This window comes from Aedes aegypti, chromosome 1 (assembly GCF_002204515.2).
Source record: "Aedes aegypti strain LVP_AGWG chromosome 1, AaegL5.0 Primary Assembly, whole genome shotgun sequence".
Classification (NCBI taxonomy): Eukaryota; Metazoa; Arthropoda; class Insecta; order Diptera; family Culicidae; genus Aedes; species Aedes aegypti.
The window spans coordinates 231,555,482-231,577,003 of record NC_035107.1 but is presented as its reverse complement, the minus strand read 5'-3'; the positions used below and the strand labels follow the sequence as shown (position 1 = coordinate 231,577,003).

The following is a 21,522-nucleotide window of genomic DNA, read 5'->3' as shown; positions in this document are numbered from 1 at the left end:
TTATATGAATTATGGTGGCGCGTCGATCGTCGCAAGTTTCTCGTTAAACAGTCAACACTGAAAGCCTGATTTTTTGACTGTGACGTGACTTTTAAACGTCAAGTCAGCGCCATCAAGCGGTCGGAATCAGAACATTGAAGGGGTAGGAATCTTAGCACGTTGAAATAAAACTACTCTGAAGTCCACTCTTCTTGCACTTCAACAGAAAAGTAATCGTCTATTGATTGTTTAACGAAAAACTTGCGACGATTGACGCGCCACCATATTTTATATAACGGAGGTTATTAGAACTAACTTGAAGATGATGATTTCGAGGTTATCTGGCAATTTGGAGGTTAAAATCCCCTCCAAACACTAGCGATTTTGCGGTGGGATGTTGACGTTTGATGACGAATCTCGATGCGTGGGAAATTTCTTGCAAGTAATGCTTAAAAAATGCATTTTTCTTTGATCGCAGTACGCAGTTGAAAAGAAATGTCAATTCAAATGGAGCTCACTGTAGTGAATTTCTTGACTATTTCTGAGGTAGAAATTTTTACTTTTCTTGAGCGGAACAGCATACCTATTGACTGTTTAACCACATACAAACAGACGTCACACTCTCATCATTGCCCATCGATCACCTTTTTAACGGTCGATTCAAAAATATGGTAGGTGGCCAATCCACCACCTAAAGCGCTCGCATCGTTTTTGTTCGTGTTTGACGTTTACACACTACCGCCGTCTGTTGGCCCGTCGGCTAAACACACCGATTTTAGCATTGGGTGTACATGGCTTCGTGACTATGATTTTGATCAAGATTTGTTCTAAGTGTTACATCTGTTTGTCTGTGGTTTAATGATAAACTTGCGACGATCGACGCGCCATATAACGGAGTGTATTAGAACTAACTTGGAGGTGATGATTTGGAGGTTATTTGGCAATTTGGAGGTTAAAATCCCCTCCAAACATGTTAATCTCCAAAATGCGAAATCATCACCTCCAACATAGTTCTAATACCCACCGTTATATGAATTATGGAGGCGCGTCGATCGTCGCAAGCAGTGATGCATTTTGAACTGAACGCGAGCCAAAAGTGAACGGATCCCGAGCCAAATTTGCACGAGAACGCAGTAGTCAATGAACTTGCGAGCAAGAGCATGTCGTTCCTCAAGAACGGCTCGTTCAGTTGGCAATTATGATCGGAGCTCTCGCTTGGGAAACAATTGAGTGAATCGCCGTAAACTTCCATGAAGGGAATAAACATACAGCTCTTGATATTATGCATATCAAAAAAAAAAGCTCTGGCATAATTTTTTGTCGTAAACCAGTCAAGATTTATTGGGTTCAGTTTTTGGCTCGCACGGGTTCACATTTTTGAACTGAACAATGTTCAAGCCTACTTGATCGCTGCGTTCAACAAATTGAACTAGAACGCGAACTGAACGCGTTCAAATGCATCACTGGTCGCAAGTTTCTCGTTAAACAGTCAATATTTCTGCTCTTGATCAAATACCCATTAATGGGTTTTATTACAATCATCTTTCCCTTAAACGAAGTATGCACTTCAACAGAAAAGTAATCGCCTATCTCGATGCTGGCTGCTTGGTCGTTCATAGAAGTTAATATTCAATGTTATCTTCTTTTCCAAGCAGCCTAGATAGCCGTGTAGTGTCGGTAGTGGTTGTCTCAACTGGCTAAGAATAACACTACGGATTGCCTGATCCTGTAGTAAAAATCTACTAATCAGGTAACCCCAATCCCAAGGTGTGATGCGACCCGTGCTGATGGATGAATGGTTGAGGGGGTTTAAAATATGCTCAATCGCTAACGGAGCCTGGAGAGCACCAGGGCGAACTCTCCAGTATGTAGCTCTTACTGCATTAGGGCGGGGCAATGATGCAGCGGACCGTCTTTCCCCAGCGACTCGTGGGACCAAAAAATGAGTGCAAATAATCAAACCAAAATAAAAGGTGTCGACTGCCTCCCTCAGTTCGAAAAAGGTGACGACTGCCTCTCCCAGTCGGACGAAACGGAAACAGAGAATGCTTTTGGTAAGCTTGGACTGACCGAAGATGAGCTTCTCAGTAGTTCGCATGAAAACATGGAAACCGACCTCCCTCTGACACTCCCGAACGACCCAGGACTCCATCCTTCGGTTGAACCAATGGACGACGAAGAGGATGGAATTACAGTCACAATAAACTTGTCAGGATCGCAGCCATCAATCACAGGATCGAACGTCACCTCGGGTCCTATTGATGGGAAGACCGATCAACATCCAACAGATGACGCGAACAAACAAAAACCTACTGGCACCAAAAAGATCACTCGGAGCCAAAGGAAGCAGCTAAAAGCACTCCGACAAAGTGGCTTAAGCCGCCCTGAGGCCCTATCCAGAATCACGGGGGGTGAGGCTATGGTGTCAACTCCTTCGAAACGCACTCGGCAGGACCTTGACAAGTCTACAAATGCTGAAGAAGAACATAAGCAGAAACGGATGAAACAACACCTGAATCCGAGAAAGCGCGTTGGGCAACAGGAAACCAACAGCTCAACAGCCTCGACGATCAACAAACCCCCACCAGAAGATAAAAAACAGACTAGTCTAAGCTACGGTGAAATTACCAGTCGCAGGAGAGTCGGAATAATCCCAAAAGACTTCCCCACGACCCAACTTTCAACGACTCAGCTGGACGTTCTCCAGGAGGCACTGCTGCTTCGGGTTGAACAACAACGGAACGCGACAATGAAGCCCAAGTTCTCTAACCTTATCTACAAGTCTGGCCATATGGTTCTTATTTGTAAGGATCAGGAGACTGCGGAATGGGTAAAGGAGATAACACCTGCATTAAATCCCCTGGAAGGCGTTGAGGTGGTTGCAATGGATGAGGATAAGATTCAACGTCCAGAACTGATTCGAGCCTTCTTCCCTCAAAGCGCACAATACACCGATGATCGTATCAAAGCTCTCATCGAGAGTCAGAACGATCTGATAACCAACAACTGGCGTGTCATGCAACGGCTCACTCCTAACAACAAGCATGTGGTGTGGGTCTTTAATGTAGATGGACCGTCCATGGAAAAACTCATTCAATCCAAGTTCATCCTCAACTTCCGCTTTGGAGAAATACAGTTGAGGAAAGTAAAGAGCACAACCCCAAACTCCAATGACAATCCAACTGGACAGCCGACCCAAGAGAAATCTGAGGAGGCCTCTAGTAGCATCCCACAACCAACTCCCACCATACAGGCTAGCTTGTCTTCCTCTGATGGAAAAGATGCATATTTGACCTCACTTCCTGGCCCAAGCGGTGTCACCTCAATGGCTCCCAATAAGGGCAGTGGAAATTTCAAAAGTGTAAAATTGACCACAGGGGATAAGCCAGCAGGCCTAGGTAAGGGAAAGGACAAAAACCAAAATCTAAGACATCCCCCAAAATCAAAAGTTGATGATCCGCAACATCCAAAGAAGGACGGCAAACGTCCGGAAAATGCGGAACGCCTCAGCAATGATTAAAATCCTCCAAGTGAATCTCCATCATGCTCAGTGCGCAACAGATGTGCTTTGCAGGAGATTCACAAAAGAACACCTTTCCGTGGCACTGATTCAAGAGCCATGGGTCAACAAAACTCGAATACAAGGTATTCAACTAAACTCGTGTAGGTTGGTATATGATGACAGCCAGCTCTCTCCCAGAGCAGCTATTCTAATACGCAATGATACTAAATGTTTTCCAATTACAGAATTCATCAAAAGGGACATCGTAGCGGTCAGGATGGAGGTTTCTACTGCTAGGGGCAGTACTGAGATCATTATGGTTTCGGCGTATTTCCCTGGCGACGCAGAAGACATTCCTCCTCCAGAGATGGCTGCTCTTGTCTCTTACAGTCAAAAACACAACATCCCCTTCGTCATCGGTTGTGACGCCAATGCTCATCACCTTGTATGGGGAAGTACAAACACAAATATCAGAGGTGAGCATCTTTTGCAGTTTCTTTCCTCCAAAAATATTGACATATGCAATGTCGGTGATAAGCCTACATTTGAAAACATCTTACGACAAGAAGTCCTTGATCTGACTTTATGCAGTCAATCCATCTCGGATAAAATAAAAAACTGGCATGTTTCTAATGAAATATCTATGTCAGACCATAAACATATAGTCTTCGAGTGGGAAGGGGGTCTAATGATTCAAAAGTCGTTTAAAGATCCCAAGAAAACTGATTGGGAAACCTACTCAGCTATTCTCCGTTCTGAAGACTATATAATAGAGCCGAATATTCAGACTATTATACAGTTAGAAGCAGCTTCGGATTCTATTAAAAACAAAATTCTAAATGCTTATCAAGAGAGCTGTCCGATCAAAACAGTTAGTTCGAACAGAGATGTTCCATGGTGGAACTTCAACCTTGATAAACTCAGGAAAACTGCTCGGAAGGAATTCAACCGAGCCAAACGCACTTCTGATTGGAGTCTATACCGAAAGGCTCTGACAGAGTATAACAAAGAAATGAGACGAGCAAAACGGAAATCATGGGTTCTCATGTGTGAAAGCATTGAGAAAACTCCCGTAGCTGCTCGACTTCATAAAACTCTTTCGAAGGATCACTCCAATGGTTTGGGAAGTCTTCAAAGGACTGACGGTTCACTCACTGTGGAACCTCGTGAAACACTGAGTGAAATGCTAAGAGTTCACTTTCCTGATTCAATCCCACAAACGAGTCTAAATGCTGAAGGTGCCAGACTTGACGTCTCAGTTCCACACGGGTTCCTATCAGGGGACTCAGGAGCAAAAAGGGACGCAATAAAGGTTGCCAAAGAAGCTTTTACTCGCGATAGGGTTGTTAGGGCAGTGAGATCTTTCGAGCCATTCAAATCTGCTGGCATGGATGGAATCTTCCCAGCGCTTATCCAAAAAGAGGAAGAGACACTGATTCCACACATGGTAGAGATTTTTAAGGCAAGTTTAGTTCTGGGACACATTCCAAATGATTGGCGTCAAGTTCGAGTTGTCTTTATTCCAAAAGCAGGAAAAAAGGACAAAACCAACCCTAAAGCATTCCGACCGATAAGCCTATCCTCGGTAATGCTTAAAATCATGGAGAAGGTATTATGCGAGTATATAGATTCTAAATTTATGAAAACTATGCCTCTTTCTAAATCCCAATTTGCTTATCAAAGCGGAAAATCAACGGTCTCAGCACTGTACACGCTAGTGAACAAGATCGAGAAAACTTTTAATGCAAAAGAAATCGCTCTTATAGCATTTCTTGATATTGAGGGCGCGTTCGATAACGCTTCTTATTCGTCTATAGGTTCGGCAATGTTGAGGAGAAACTTCGACCCATGCATTGCAACCTGGGTACATGCTATGCTAGCAAATCGACAGATCTCATCTGAGCTGAGTGATTCGCGCATTACTGTAATGGCTACAAGGGGATGCCCTCAAGGGGGAGTACTATCTCCCTTATTGTGGTCATTAGTGGTGGACGAACTGCTAGATAGCTTAGAAAGAAGGGGTTTTGAAGTTGTTGGATACGCAGATGACGTAGTCATTATTGTACGAGGCAAATTTGACAGCGTTATTTCATCAAGGATGCAAATTGCTCTCAATCACACACTCTCCTGGTGTCAAAAAGAGAAACTAGGAATAAACCCTTCAAAAACAACAATTGTACCGTTCACAAAAAGACGAAAGGTACAACTCCGCCCTCTTTTCTTGAACCAAATACAATTAGTTTACTCAAATGAGGTCAAGTATCTTGGCATCACACTTGACGCAAAACTAAATTGGAACACCCATCTTCAAACAATCATAAATAAAGGTCACAATTCACTCTGGGTTTGCTCAAAGACCTGTGGTAAAACATGGGGTCTAAAACCCAGTATGATCATGTGGATCTATAAAACAATCGTTCGGCCTAGAATAACCTATGCGTCCCTTGTTTGGTGGCCTAAGACAAAGGAAGCTACGGCTAGAGCTAAGCTGAACAAAATTCAACGTACTGCCTGTATTGCCATAACCGGTGCAGTTCGTAGTACCCCCTCGTTTGCCCTAGATGCTATACTCAATCTACCCCGGCTGGATCAATTCATAAAGCTGGATGCTGAGAAAAGTGCTCTTCGGCTAAAACGATCAACAGTCCTACTGTCAGGGGACTTAACAGGTCACCTCAGTATATTAAACGAATTTTCGATAAATCCTATTGTTGAAAAATGTAGTGACTGGATGGAAAAAGTGGTAAACTATGACTCGCCATTCACGGTGGTCTTTCCTTCTCGTGAGGAATGGGAAGGAGGTGGACCCACCATTTCACCGGGATCTATTAAATTCTACACAGATGGTTCAAAAATGAATAATTTGACAGGGTCTGGAGTATACGGACCGAAAACCAAAATCTCTGTCTCTCTTGGACAGTGGCCTACAGTATTTCAAGCAGAAGTCTATGCAATCAAGGAATGTGCGCAGCTGTGTCTGAAAAGAAATTACAGACATGCCACCATATGTATTTTCTCTGATAGTCAAGCAGCGCTTCAATCTTTGAAGGCTTTCACTTGCAACTCAAAACTTGTGTGGGAATGCATTCTTGCACTGAAATCCCTAGCTGAACGCAATCGAGTTAAACTATATTGGATCCCAGGACATACGGGTCTAGAGGGTAACGAAATTGCCGATCAGCTAGCAAGGAATGGATCAACCAATATGTTCATTGGTCCAGAGCCATTCCTTGGCATTTCAAACTCTGCACTAAACACGGAATTGAACAACTGGTTGTTCGGTCAAATTCAATCAAATTGGAATACAGTTTCCAATGCGAATCAGTCCAAAAGGTTCGTAACAATAAACACGACACAAACACAAAAACTTATAGGTCTCAACAAAAGGGATCTCAGAACATACATCGGTCTAATAACTGGTCACTGCCCAAGCAGATACCACTTATACAAGATCGGTGTCGTCCAAAACACAAATTGCCGTTTCTGTGACGAGACGGACGAAACCTCACAACACCTTCTCTGCTCTTGCAGTGCACACATCCATCGTAGGTTCAAAATATTTGGCAAGCACTACTTACAGCCAGCTGATATTTGGAACGCATCCCCCAGGGAGGTGGTTAGCTTTATTAGGCTGATCACGCCAGATTGGGGGAACTACAACACTGCAACCTAGGACTTCTGCCCATCAATGGCAGATGGTTCAAAGTTCAGTCAAATGCGCAAAGTATTCCGGAGGCACATTTGCTACTGGAAAACATTGTGTACATAGAGTAATAGGGTATATCACAATAGTCCTAAAAAATGGACGCAGTTATCCCACACCCGACAGAAGAAGAAGAAGATCTCGATGCGTGGCAAATTTCTTGCAAGAAATGCTCAAGAAAAGCATTTTTCTTTGATCGCAGTACGCAGTTGAAAAGAAATGTCAATTCAAATGGAGCTCACTGTAGGAAATTTCTTGACCATTTCTTCAGCAGAATTTTTTTTCTTTTCTTGAGCGGAACAGCATACTTAGCTTTACTCGATATTGAAGGGACCATCGAGTTAGGGAGGTATCGAGTTACAGAACACAAAAGTAGTGCAACTGCGTTCCAAGGGACCATCGAGTTAGCCATGAAAATCAATTTTTACTATGGTTCTCTAACTCGATATCGACATAAGGAATATCGAGTAAGGGAGAGTTAACTGTAGTTTACCCTTTTGTGGGTAGAGCCTTGTTTACCCATAAAATGTGTGTGCACTTTCCAGCGATTATGGGTAAACTTTACCCATATTTGGGTGGACAGATCTTAGCGTGATAAATAATTTTGGTGTCCTTCCCCTCCCTTCAGATGTCAAAAGCGGAAAATGGAACAGTTTAGGCCCTTTTGTAAAAAAAAACATTGTTTTGATCTGAAATCCACTTCGAATGATTTTCATCCTGCAAAATTTTAATTTTTCCGCGTTTCCATCGATAATATTTACCGAAAATATCAGAAATTCCAAAAAGTAAGGCAATTTTAACCATTAGCTAGGATGTATTTATTATTCGTTATAAGCGCCGTTTGCTTTTTGATGGCATTTTCATCTAAAATTGCTAAATTGGTAAGTCTTATTCTCAATGAGTTTTTCAGCCATTCAGCATAACTTCCCTTGGAATCATTTTTAGATCCTTCCTCTGGTGCTCCGGGAACCGCCGCAATTGATATCGCTGCGTGCCCAAATCGAGCAGGCTCGCCGTGAGCTGGCCAAAATATCCATGCGGGAACACTACCTCGAATACGTGCACAAGGAACGCGCATTGGTTCAGCTGGAGAAGGAAATGGCAGTGCCGAGGGACAGCTATAATAGTAGGAAGCTAATCTACGATTACGGCATTGGGTACGGCTTGTACGCGGTGCTGGCCTTGGGATTGATTGGAATCTCGATATTTTACCGGTACACACCCGTGGTCGTGTTTGGAAGCAATTTCAACTTTGAACCATTCGGGAAGGTGCTGAATTTTCCGACCGGAGTGCCGAATGCGGTCTCGACCGTTTTCTGGATCGTGGTGAACAACTTTGTGGCTCGGACCATGGTCGGATACGTTAAGTAGGAAGTGTAATCGTAATCGCTTCGTTAGAAAACTAGTTGACTATTTTTTATTGATTTTAAAGACTAATTATAATTTGTTTCAAACTTAACTTGCTCTTCTATCCATTTGGCGACTTTGAACAATCGTTTTTCGGAGAAATTTGGTGCCATCACCTGTAAGCTGATAGGAAGTCGTTGTTCCGAAAGCCTTATCGGTAGCGAGAGCGCCGGAATGCCTCCCATATTGGCCGGCTGGGTGCAGAAATCCTGCACCGCACATTGGTCTCGGTTGTTGCTCTGAATGAACTCCGAATAACGAGGAGCATCGCTGAGAGTTGTGGGGGTTAGCAGAATATCCACTTCCTGGAAGGCTCGATCGAAGTCGTTGGCAATCAAGCGTCGCACCTTCAAAGCCTTTTCGAAGTATTTGTCGTAATTCTTCCGCAAGAGGAAAAAGTTTCCCGATAGGATTCGGTTTTTGACCACTCCGTTGAATCCTTCCGCTCGCGACTTGGCATAAAGCTGCTCGGTGCTGGCATCTTCATCGGACCGGTGACCAAATTCAATCCCGTCGTATCGGGCCATGTTGCTTGCAACTTCGCATTGATTTAGAATCGAGTAGACGAAGATCGATGCCGACGTGTAGGGAAGGGAAACCGGGTGGACAGAGGCCCCTGCGTCTTCCAACATATCAGCTACTTTGGCCCAGGTAGTGAGAACCTCGTCCGAAAGTCCTTCACAGTGATATTCGATGGGGATTCCAACCTTCAGCCCCTTGAGGCAAATTTTTGAAGCGTCCGGCAACGATATTGGTTTGAAGAAGGTTTTAGTCGTGGTGGAATCTCTGTCATCCGGTCCAGCAATTGCGTTGAAAACGGCCAAGCAATCGTCTACAGTTCTGGTAAGAATTCCGGGCACATCCATTGAATTGACTAGCGGAATTAGGCCGTATCTAGATAGAAGTCCATAAGTGGGCTTGAAACCAACGACTCCGCAGTACGAAGCCGGATTCCTAGTTGAGCCTCCGGTGTCCGAACCCAAAGCGCTGGAACAATAATATATTCAATGCTCCCCGTGTTTGGTAAATATATCAAAAGCAAGACTGGTAGCGACGACTTTCTTTGGCATAGATTATTATCGTACTGCAACATGACACTTTGACAACTTTGACAAAGAAAGCTCTCAGTTATTAACTGTGAAGTGTTCATACTGACTAAGCAGACAACCAGGCTCTGCCAAGAAGAAAAAGGATAATGTAGGATTATATTTTCTGAGGAAATTACTGGAAGTTTCTTTTGGATCATGTAAAATTTCGCATCAAAAAAAGAGACCTGCCACCATCTATGGAGAAGTCTGTAATGTTCCCATTTTTATGACCCTCAGTCGCTACCAGCCCTATTCTATATTAATACCCACGCAAAGCATATTCCGGAAGCAACCGCGACTGCCGAGCCTCCGCTACTTCCACCAGCAATCCGGAAATCGCTTTCCCCTTCGACAGCATCCCAGTAATTCTTCGTTGGACCGAAGATGGAATCCACCGTTCCGGAGCCCATTCCGTACTGGTCCATGTTGGTTTTGCCCACCAGAACTGCTCCGTTTCGGGCCAACCGCTCATAAACGGTGGCATTGTAGGTCGGAACGAAATTTTCCAGCATCCGTGCCGCGCAGGTTGTGTGGATTCCCTTTGTGCAGAAATTGTCCTTCACTGCTATCGGGGCGCCATCCAGCAGACTCAAAGGTTTACCGGTTTTGTGACGCGTGGAGGATTTTTCCGCCTGAGCTAGGGCTTTTTCCGGCGATGTGCGGATAAAGGCATTCAGGTGCTGGAGTCGGTTGGCCAGTTGAAGTGTTTGCTCCGTTGCTGAAACTGGGTCCAACGTTCGAGTTCGGAAGCATTCCGAAAGCTGCAAAGTATTTGAATTAATGATTCATCTACCCAATAGGAAAACATTTGTAGCTTACCTCTTTGAGCTTCAGTGGTAGCCGCCTGTTCATGGGCTTTGTTGAGCACTTCGTCTTTGGTCAAAAAACTGTACAAAATCGTTCCGCGGATCACGAAATTTGTAGATCAATGGCCAACACGAGCAAAAATTCGCTCAGCGCTCAGCTTCAATTCTGTTTACATCGCTGTCACATTTGCTGTGGTGCGGGGGAGTTGATTTCATTTCCGAATGTTCCTAATTTCAAGCGTGTGGCCGAATAAGGGCGTAAGTCGCATGATCGATTTCTCTTCATTGATCCTTTCATCTGTGAATAAAGGTGACAAGATGCAAGTTTATTGGCAATTTTACTTCTCAGTACACTGAAACTAATGTTAGAGTAATTTCAACCGCCGCATGGTTTTTAAAATTACTATTTAGAATTATGTTAAAATTTAATGTATATTTTTTACATTTACTGCAATATTGTTCAAATTACTATGCCAGCGATGGATAAATTTTACTACTACTAGAAGTCAAGAGCACTACTGTTCTGCATTGATGATAAATACAAGATCATTAACATTGAATGAGCAATGTTATCATTTTTACCATGTGCATGGTAATTCCAACAACAAAATCGTGGTGATAATGCATCTATCAACATGGCTGTTTTTCTCCGTCAGCTTGTGAAGGATGAACATCAGCGCGGACATATAAAGTACTATTTTTTAGTGTTTTAGACGTAATATCAAGCAATATTTGTCATATTATTGTACCCTGAGAGAGACTCGCGAAGAGAAAAAATATCAACGTCATATGCAGCCCAGATTCAGCTGTCACGAAACGTCAAATGCAGCCCATCGTTTTTATGGCTGAAAAAGTGAAAAGTATTGTATTCAAATTAAGCTCTTAATAAAAATCTCAGTCAGTGGAGCAGATTTTCCAAAGATGCTGATAAATCTAAACACAAGACTAGTTATTCATAATGCCTGCTACGTTTGCTGGCATCAAATTTCACTCAAAAGGCAATTTATGCTTCGGTGTGGTGCAAACGCAATATTTTTTTTCCTGGGATGTTCATGTGAGAGTTTGAACGGCTTGCGCATGATTGATATAAACACAGAGTGGAATAAGAAAAAACTCAGCAATCACAGAAAAAGAAGACCGTCTCCGCGAGTCTCGTCTCAGATTGTACCCATGTTTCTGTTAATCCAGAGTAGGTAAGAAATGTTAATATTTAATACATAAAGCGTACAGCAATTGACTTAAAACTTGTTCTCATGTTGCAGATCACACCGTGCTATTTCCAGATCCGAAAAAGTGACCTAAAATAGAAACAGAACTATTTTTATTGGTTAGTTTTTTATAAATGAACGATTTGTTACCTTTTCAATTAACACGATATTAACCATGCAATTTTTTTTACAATGTTTGCTTCTAATGGGCTTATACACAATAAATTATTATAGAAATTATTCCTAAATAAATAATTAAAATCTTCGTAATTGAATGTGTATATTAATTAAAAATAAGTTGAAAAAACTATCGAGCATCTTCAAATTTTCTACTCGATAGCTGTCATTCTAAACGCAACGCATGGTAAAAAAAATTGACAATGAATCGTTCTTAAGATTACCGTGTAGCATGGTAATTTTGACTGATGCTTTATTTGAAGCATGGCATGGTAAAAAAACCACACTTTTCGTTTGAGATGAATGTGTAACGTAGTCTGCACAAATCAAGTGGTGCGGCGTATTTAATTTAAACCATCAACATGGTATTTTTTACCACAATGCTGTTCTTAGTGTATGCAAGATTGCAACGCCGCCTAGTATCCGGGAGTGAAAAACCGCTAGAAATGTGCATCTTGTCACCTTTATCCGCAGAAGAGAGGATCGATAAATACCGATATATCGATAATGCGACTTACGCCTTTATTCTAGCACACGCTTGATTTGCATCTGTTTCATGTGCCACACGATAAAAAATGTCTACAGTGCACCCCCACTAATGAGCCTTTGTACGTGTCATAAATAGGTTCCTAAAGCCCTGTCCCAATTTTAGTGCCAAACGCTTAAGTTTAGGCCAAGAACCCATGTTAACTCAATTTTTTAATGTTTTTCGGTAGTTTAAGTACAAAAAACATGTTCTATGTTTATTTCAGATTTTGTCATACCCCTTGGCTTTAACTCAAATTTTGGGTGTATTTTGTTTTCCGTTTCCCTTCCGAAATGTCAGATAGGAACAACCCCAGTGTTAAAACTATAACCCCTGTGGTGTTTTTGTCGACTAAGCGAACGTCAAACATGATCTTAAGTGTCAAGGTTCATGTATGGACCCAATTTTTAAATTAAAGTTTAAACATGATATAGCCGTTATGTGGGCGGGAAAATTTGCTAAAGTAGTTGCAGTAAGGTGCTCTTTCGTGTTATTGAATAAAAACAAGATTTCATTAAAAATTTTAGGACCCAATTTTATTTCACAGATGAATCCTTAGTTCAAGCCATCGCGGGATTTGGTAAAATTATCAAAACAAATAAAATGTGATAATACAGAGCTACTCTGAAAAAAATTGGTCAAGTATTCTTGGAGATATCTGGAAATTACGATATGATGTTTTTTTTAACTTATCATGATCTTGATTTGGCCAGCGTGGTATCAGAGACCTCAACGGCCATTCCCAAAGACGGCTGCACCAAATTGCTTCTTTTTTCCACTACATACTCTCATTAATGTGTTGTTTTGAAGAGTTAATATCCGAGAACGATAAAAGTTCTGTAATTTGAGAAATTTACGGGAGTTATAGCTACGCGTCGGTCCCCCAGGAAATTTTGGAATATCTTCGAATTCGGATGACCAATAACTAACTTCTAGAAATAGAAGAGTTTTCTGAGAAGTTTTGTGAAAAAAATGTGTGAATATAGGGAGTCGATGCCGGTTATGGACCCTTTGCGTATTATGGACCCCCTACAGAAAAACATAAAATTAGCACTCAAAGCAACCTTATTCCTATAAAAATCCACCGGGGGAACTTCGATTGCATTGTTAGTCAGCAGTTTCAGGCAAAATATTTGGTTTGAGGCGCATAAATACAGATATTTGAACAGTTATGTAAATGAAACCACACAAGAGGGTCCATATTACGCATTTCCAGGTGGGTCCATAATAGGCACGTCGGCAGCGAGCCGGATTACATGGGAATCAAATGGAGGGTCCATAATACGCAACGTCAAATTTGTAAACAATCCTATTATGGACCCCGGGAGGGTCCATAATAGGCATTCGGACAACAATTTTCCAAATGTATATTTCTCTGGGGAAATCATATGGTTTTGTATGTTGCATGGGTGTACTGTGAAGTAAAGACATTGAACTTGTTATTAGACTCCACAAAACGTATATCGGCCTGAGATATAATTGCGGAAAGGCGTCGAGAATGAATTTCAGCCACTAAGGGGTCCATTACTAGCATTGACACCCTATTTAGAAACACCATGTTGAAAAATATGAAGCTGTCGGTAGAGTGGTTAAACTTCCGGTCATCCGAACATGTCAAATGGCCAAGTGATTATTATGGTTAAAAAAAGTTGCACATGAGCTCGCAAGACTTAATACATACTCTATCCATATACTTTCACATAAATACATTCGAAATATGGTGAAACCTGCGACACCCGTTATGTTGGATTGTTGAAGTCCTGCTCCTTATTCCTTTCAACCACGAAAGTTGAATGTTATTGTGGAGAAAGAGGATCAATATTAACCATCACTTTTCCCCGTCATTAAATCTGCGATTTTGGTAATGAGAAGAGTCTGGAAAGTGTGTGCAAGTTTCGTTGAGGAAAACAAAAACAAACTGCGTATGATGTGTTACCGTTTGTAACAATAAGCCTGTTAGTTTGTAAGTTTTTGTTTTTTCTATTATTATTATTTATATGTCTCCGTGAAATTTGAATTTTATATCCTATTGCATGCCATAAAAACACCCCTACACCTGATATAAATTTAGTACACTACACTACAATAAAAACTAGCCATAAGTAAATGTATAACAGTTAGAGTTCAGTGGATGAAAAGTAAGAGAAAAAGACTACCCAGCGATAGAGGGATTAGGCATCGGAGAAGGATAGATTCGGTCTATTTCCTATAAGGATCCAATTCGAAGTGGACGTTGAAATTTAGAAGAAAATTAACAAGAAGTTAAAAGAGTTAAGAAAGTGGAAGTAAAGAGAGTTAAGAAAGAGAAGTGAGGAGCGAAGAAGCGAATCAGGTATGCCTGTGACTGCAGAAAAATTGTTAGACCCTAAAAGGTTATATTTGTGAATTTAGGACCAGTGGAGTTTAATTCAGGAAACTCCTTCCGGATTGAGTCCCTTAGAGCCCACTAGGGCAGTTGAATCCAGGTTGGTGTGGGATACCCTATTTGCTGGTATAGGATGCTATTATATATACCCCTCGGTTTATTGACAATTGACGTTCATCCAGTCCGTTAGCATTTATTGCCTCGTGAACTCCATCGACGTATGTATGCCGAACATGAACTCGGCCTCTTTCTCCTGCGAACAGCCGACCCGGCAAGACGTGCGCTGCTATACCATTCGGTAAGTACGGCATCGTTTGGGCAATCCTCTGTGGGATAATTATCGAAATTCCACAATGGCGATCCTGCCAGGTTAGCTACACAATAAGTAGCTAATAAAATAAAGCGAACGCTGGAATTATTAATTATCGAGAGGGTTGCCCAACATGCCGAAATAAAAAGTGAAAAGAGATGTGAAAAAAAGTGTCATTTTTCTACAAATTGCCAGCGTGTTGTACAATTGTTCTGGCCAATGCGACAACAAAGATGCTGTCTTCAGTGCTCTCTCTTTCGTTTTCTGAAATAAATGAAATGAAAGAATGAAGCTACATGATGGGAATTTGATCGGAAGAACTGGAAGAGTGGAAACCAAGCCGTTTGCTCGGTAAAAGGCAGTGTGTGTGCGTGTTGTGAGGAAAGTTTTTCCAGAAAGTGATCAAATTGTGATAGATGGCTGTGTTTGTGATGATCGCACGACAGTATATTTTACGATGCGGAGTGATTGCTCAAATTGAGTTTCGCTTTGATGTGTTTGTTCCACGGGCGGGATGCTCGGTGAATCAACGAAGAATATGAGAATCTGCCACGAGTAGGGACTCTCGATGCAGACTTAGCGCTTCATCCACGAGATGGGACACTCGGTGGGTTTCTCGAAACAAAATCCACAGGGTGGAAATTTTGAATCAATTATTTTCCAAGACGGGACGCTTGGTGGATTATATGAATCTGCCACGAGTCGGGATGCTAGGTGGAGGTTTTTATTTAGATCGAATGGGACGTTCGATAGAATGAAGATCGATATGGGATATCCGAGTCAATCTTCCACGAAGTGGAATACACCGCTTAGGTTTTACGGTGCATCAGTTATGAGGCGTTCAGAGAAACGACATTGAAATCTGCCACAAGTCAGGACGCTTAGTGGAGATTTTAATTTTCATCTGGGAGATGAAATGGTATGCATGTCACCTGATGGAAGGTGAAAAAAAAAACAAAAGGAAGCCTGTTGTTCTGTTGCTATAAATAAAAAGTAGCGGAGGAGATTAATGGAGGTAGAATAAAAACGATTTTGAGCCAATGAAATTTTTACGCATCGTTTATTGGAGAATATAACAATCGTAGAGGAATGTAATAGGGGCCCTAATAGCCGTAGTGGTGAATGCGCAGCTATGAAATGAGGGTCGTGGGTTCGAATCCCTCCAGTGGAGTAGGAAATTTTCTCAACTTCCCAGCGCATTGAGTATCTTCGTACCTGCCACACGATATACGAATGCAAAAATGGTCGACTGGTAAAGAAAGTTTTCAGTAAACAACTATGGAGAAGCTCATAAGAACATCTGGGAAGTAGGCTCTGTCCCAGTTAGGACGTAAAATCAGAAATAAGAAGAGGCATGTGATACAGATTGTGGAGAAATAGTTGTTTCTGCCCTCAGTGGTGTTGCGTATATTTATACACTTATGCCACTTTTACCACTTGCGCGTTTTAATGAGAAATGTAAACAAAAAAAATACGCGTGTTCAAGGCACCGCTTGGCGAGAGCGCAGTACAACACCGCTTGGCAAGAGCGCAGTATCAACACAACAGCAATGTTGTCAAAAAAAAAGATAGATGCTTTAAATCAGCGATGAATTCCCGTGTAATCAAATAAAGCTGAATGGATCATTGAAGGTAGTTTTTGCAAGTGCTCACCTGTACATGAGATTTAACATTGTGACAGCCATGCTGTTATGTCAAACACACAAGGCTACGGTGGCACTATCTATTAGACTGGCCCTTAAACAAAAAAGTTGTAAAACTCAACGGGGCACCCCCTAGATATGAGCCTTAAGGTAAGAGAAACGCTCTCTCAAAATTTCAACTCAATTGATTGCTCCACCAGCTGGCGCATTCGATTTGAAGTTTGTATGGGATATTCGTCTCAAATATATTGAAAATTGATCCTATGTCACTGTTTCGTTCCGTATACTAATTGTTCGCGTTCAAATAAGCCCAGAATGACAAATACACTAGTTGATACCCTAATTAACATAATTGCAGAAGGTTGTATCTGAATTTAATCTCAATTTCATTACTCTTTCAGTTGTTGAAAGTTAGGCTTAGATCGGCACTCCCGTACGGTCACTTATATGCATGCGACATGTGCCTCAGCTCGCCCAGCGTCATAGGTGGCTATGATGCGCTTAGTGGCTACCTCCAAGCTATGTTGAAGAAATACAAGCAGTATTGCATGATATACTTTAGATGGTTAAAACACCAACTTTATTAATTTTGATCATGGTACAATCTTCTACAATATTCTTCGCTATTACATGAAGTAGTGTTTTTGACATTCTGGGTCCAATTGAACGCGATCATCTATTTTCCTGAACCAAACAGTAGATGATGTGCTGTTGCTCATATGTTTGAGCTGAAAATCGCATATTAACTTCAATTCAACTGCGCCAGCTCATGGAACGACCAAATGAGCTGAATTTTTCAGAAAGGCTTCCTCTAACCCCAAGAAATAATCCTGGGGGGTGCCCCGTGGAATCATGCTACTTTATTTTTCTCCCATACTGAGCTGGGCCAGTCTACTATCTATGCTTTCCATAGCGGCCGTTTTTATTATTTTAATGATCCATTAAGGATTTATAGAATTTATATAAATTAAAGTTGTTTTAACCCACTAGGGATACTTTGAAAGCTATCGCTGGATAAAAAAAACAAGGGTTGAGGGCGGCTGTCAAATGGGAGTAAAAATTGAAAAGCCGCCAACCTAAGTCCAGAACCAGTTTTAAAGGCCCAAACGCAATGATAGCGGAACGGCAGCGGAAAGCGGAACCGGTTCACCAGCATGAACTATAACATGTTAGTCGTCTCAGTGTTGGTTCATTTTTATTCGTTAACAGCTCAGTCGAGGTGGTGTGATTCATGCTGGCGAACCGGTTCCGCTTTCCGTTGCCGTTCCGCTATCATTACGTTTGGGCCTTAAGGCTTAACGCGGAAGAGTAAAAATTGTGATTTGCAAAATTACAGGTAATCAATGCGCTTGAAAGATATTATTTGCTAAATCTGAAACAGTTAGTGATATGTATTATCACTGCGTCGGTAAATCGATATTTTCATATAATCGCATTGCGTGTATTTTTCTTGCAGAGCGCAATATCTACACGGAGAAAACGAAAAACCCATATTTGAGTATTTTTTTTTACTTAGTTTTGAGTTATTTTTCTCTCCTTGTTTCATTCGCTCCTTCTAATGTTGTCAGAGAGCAAAACATAAAAAAACCCTAACCTTAGTGCGTTACCTTAAATTTGAGTAAGTGACATAGTACTGAGAGATGAGTTACTTGATATTTTTTTCGCATGGCTGCAAATTAAAACAACTTCATTTTCTTCTTGTACTGAGAAATATATGCCAGTTAGTTCAAATTTAGGTTATATAATGGAAGAGTCGAATAAAGTGAAAAGAAGTTAATTTAGGTTAATATGTAATAAGACGATTCACTGTGATATGTTCAATTGCCAGAAGCAAACAGTAGCAAATCGATGTTAGGAATTTGGTGCTTCCTCCTGTATGTAGTATGTCAGTCCTTTAGTTTTAGCAAAACCATGTGCATTCAGCGGGATTGCTAGTCTATTTGTTTTACCTTGGAATTATAAAAAAAACATATGTAAAAGCAATTCTGGTACTTCAAAAAGACTTCATTGACTATAATTAATAGTCAGTACGGATCCAACCTATCGAAAAAGTTTGTGTAATTCTACATGTTTCATTCTCGGAATCATGAGATTTTTTTTTTAGAGAAGGAGTGGGATGTGGGATACCCTATTTGCTGGTATAGGATGCTATTATATATACCTCTCGGTTTATTGACAATTGACGTTCATCCAGTCCGTTAGCATTTATTGCCTCGTGAACTCCATCGACGTATGTATGCCGAACATGAACTCGGCCTCTTTCTCCTGCGAACAGCCGACCCGGCAAGACGTGCGCTGCTATACCATTCGGTAAGTACGGCATCGTTTGGGCAATCCTCTGTGGGATAATTATCGAAATTCCACAGTTGGTAGCAGAACGAAGCCTGCTCCAAGACCAAGTGACCGAGTACCCAGAATTCCGTGGCAGACGACCCGGTTTCGAAGGACGCTAACCTCCAGGACAGGTCGTTCCCAGGAGTCGAAGCCAACGAGCGTCCACTCCCAGCACCCCGTTCAGCTTTTCCACGCTGTCAGCTCCGCAGTCTACAGTGCCGCCACCCCTCCAGGAATTCCCGAACATACCGGCCGGTTAAGTAAAATTATAATTAATAACCACACTACACTACACACCCACCCACACAGTTATGTACATTTAGGTCAGCCCTGCCCAACCTTTTTGAATCGCGGGCCAAATATCAGAAAATATATTCAACGGTGGGCCAAACTTTTTTAATGCAACAATTTTTTTTGGCAACATCAAATAAATGTGATAAAAATTTCAATTGAAGAAATTGAAAATAGATATATGCCTCAATGATAATCTTGCCGAAGATTCTATGAGAATTGTGCTCATGATGATGTCCTGAACCCTGTGAGAATGTTTTCCAGGATTTAATAAAAAAAAAAAAACAATCTCAGAATTCTATCAAAAATTTTCATAGGATTCTGTCAGAATCTTATCTAGTATTATATGATAATCCTCTTCAGAGTTTTCTAAGAATTAATTGCCGGATGTGAAGGATTCCTTCAGAACTCCACCCAAAACTTTTAAGACTTCAGTTTCAGCCTGTCCTGCTCAGAATTCCGTTAGAAATTAACTTAGGATTATGTGAGAAATATTCACAGGATAATGCCCTGGATTCAGTAATAAACCTGCCTAGGATTATGTGTAATCATACGAAAAATTTTGTTCTATATTCGGTAAGAATCGTGCCCAAGTTTGCCATTAATGTAAAGATGCATCGAAATCAAACCTCGAGCACAAATCTAGAGACCCAGATAATCGAGTGACCAGTTTTCTAGATTTGTGCTCTTGAAAATTCGAGGTTTGGTTTCGATCCAATTTCATCTTAAATTTATGTGAGAATCCTGTAATAAATTTTATAATGTTTTAATCTGCTTAATATTTGTTATAATTGTTCTTCAGTATGAAATTCATGCTCAGGAGTTTGCGACAATCCACCTAATGATTCAAACTTGATATAAATTTAGTTTTGTTCATTTATTGGTAATGAAATTTATTGACTAGATTTCTTGTACTTCTTCCTCAAAAATGATGGCAAGTGTTGAAGCTGTTTTACACATACATCTATATATTTAGAAGGATCAAAAAACTTTGTTGAAGAACCTTCAAAATAAAATAGCTTAAAATTGAAGAATCTATAATTATAATAATTAGCCTTGGAATGTTGAAACATCTACTTGGTTGTGCTACAAAAGGGCCAGATATGAGAAGTAGCTTGAAAGTCTTCGCGGGCCGCACAAAATGAGGTGGCGGGCCGGATGCGGCCCGCGGGCCGTACGTTGGGCAGGCCTGATTTAGGTCGATATAAAAGTTAAATTGTGAACTACTGCAGCTTTCATTACACCCATCCCAATATTCGAGGTCTGATTAGCCTACTAGAGAACTCCAGCCGACCTTGAGACCAGAGAGGTGCTCCAGATCGCGCTAGCCAAGAAAAGAGGTCCTTGACGCAACCAACCTCAAAAGGCAGGCCGTTGCTTAGCCAAGCTTGCCGAGGTCTTTGTCCTGGTAACCCACGTGTTGCCCAACCTAGCAGTAACAGATGAGCGTATGCAAGTGTTCGTGTGTTCAAATTTCACTAAGCTTTGTTGCTTCCTTTTACCAATGCATGCAAACACAAAGCACATGGCATTTCTGTCAAAACATTGAGCCAATATTGTGCTTATTTAATGCCTGTATGAATCAGGCATAGAAGCATTAATGATGCAGTAATAGGGTTTCTTTGCATTGGAAACGCAGTTATGAGACGTGTCTGCATTTGTAGTGCCTTTATGATGTCTGTATGCATGGGACTTGGGACATTCTCACATCGATTACGAGAAGAAATTACGATTTTTTTGTTTTCCAGTTCATGTATAACTACGTTTGAATTTACCACGGTGTGACAACAACATAAAATTTTTGACGTGTTGTCATATTAAGCTATTTCAGGCTATGATGAACGGATTTACCACGCACGCTATGAATCACGAACATATTAAAACCACATGCCAACTTCAATCATTATGACTCGGCCACGTTGGTGAAACATTCCTACGCCAGCTGTGGCAGCCCGTGAAAATTGTCATATCATTGCCAAGATTATCATAATTTTCTAATTAATCATCGGCACTTGTGAAGCAGCAGACTCAAGCTCACTAGAATCCTCCTCCGCTATTTATCTATCCTATATAGAACTAACAACGAGAAAGTGATTATTCAATAGAAGACACGATAAGTCTACATAATCATTTGCACGCGCTCACACCCATTCACACATAGACGCCATTGCTGGTGCAGGCTG

The 21,522-nt window shown here is 41.3% G+C and overlaps 2 protein-coding genes across 2 annotated transcripts; one reads left to right on the top strand and one right to left on the bottom strand.

Moving 5' to 3' along the window:
* The first annotated feature begins 7,754 nt into the window (after positions 1–7,754).
* Positions 7,755–8,643, top strand: LOC5575985 (tail-anchored protein insertion receptor WRB). Its single transcript, XM_021837260.1, has 2 exons — positions 7,755–8,065; positions 8,130–8,643. Exons 1-2 carry the CDS (start codon positions 7,997–7,999, stop codon positions 8,553–8,555), a joined length of 495 nt encoding a protein of 164 aa, XP_021692952.1. The 5' UTR covers positions 7,755–7,996; the 3' UTR covers positions 8,556–8,643.
* Positions 8,575–10,679, bottom strand: LOC5575984 (glutamyl-tRNA(Gln) amidotransferase subunit A, mitochondrial). The gene is made up of 3 exons (XM_001655888.2): positions 10,499–10,679; positions 9,950–10,440; positions 8,575–9,578 (listed from the first exon to the last, which is right to left on the bottom strand). The coding sequence occupies exons 1-3, from the start codon at positions 10,529–10,531 to the stop codon at positions 8,618–8,620; spliced, it is 1,485 nt and encodes a 494-aa protein (XP_001655938.2). The 5' UTR covers positions 10,532–10,679; the 3' UTR covers positions 8,575–8,617.
* Positions 10,680–21,522: the final 10,843 nt, after the last annotated feature.

Coding starts and splice junctions, on each gene's coding strand:
- LOC5575985 (XM_021837260.1), top strand. CDS start 7,997: ATGTATTTATTATTCGTTATAAGCGCCGTTTGCTTTTTGATGGCATTT. Junction 8,066..8,129: donor CATCTAAAATTGCTAAATTG/GTAAGTCTTATT, acceptor AATCATTTTTAG/ATCCTTCCTCTGGTGCTCCG.
- LOC5575984 (XM_001655888.2), bottom strand. CDS start 10,531: ATGAACAGGCGGCTACCACTGAAGCTCAAAGAG. Junction 10,441..10,498: donor TACCACTGAAGCTCAAAGAG/GTAAGCTACAAA, acceptor AATACTTTGCAG/CTTTCGGAATGCTTCCGAAC. Junction 9,579..9,949: donor GCTTCCGGAATATGCTTTGC/GTGGGTATTAAT, acceptor TTATTGTTCCAG/CGCTTTGGGTTCGGACACCG.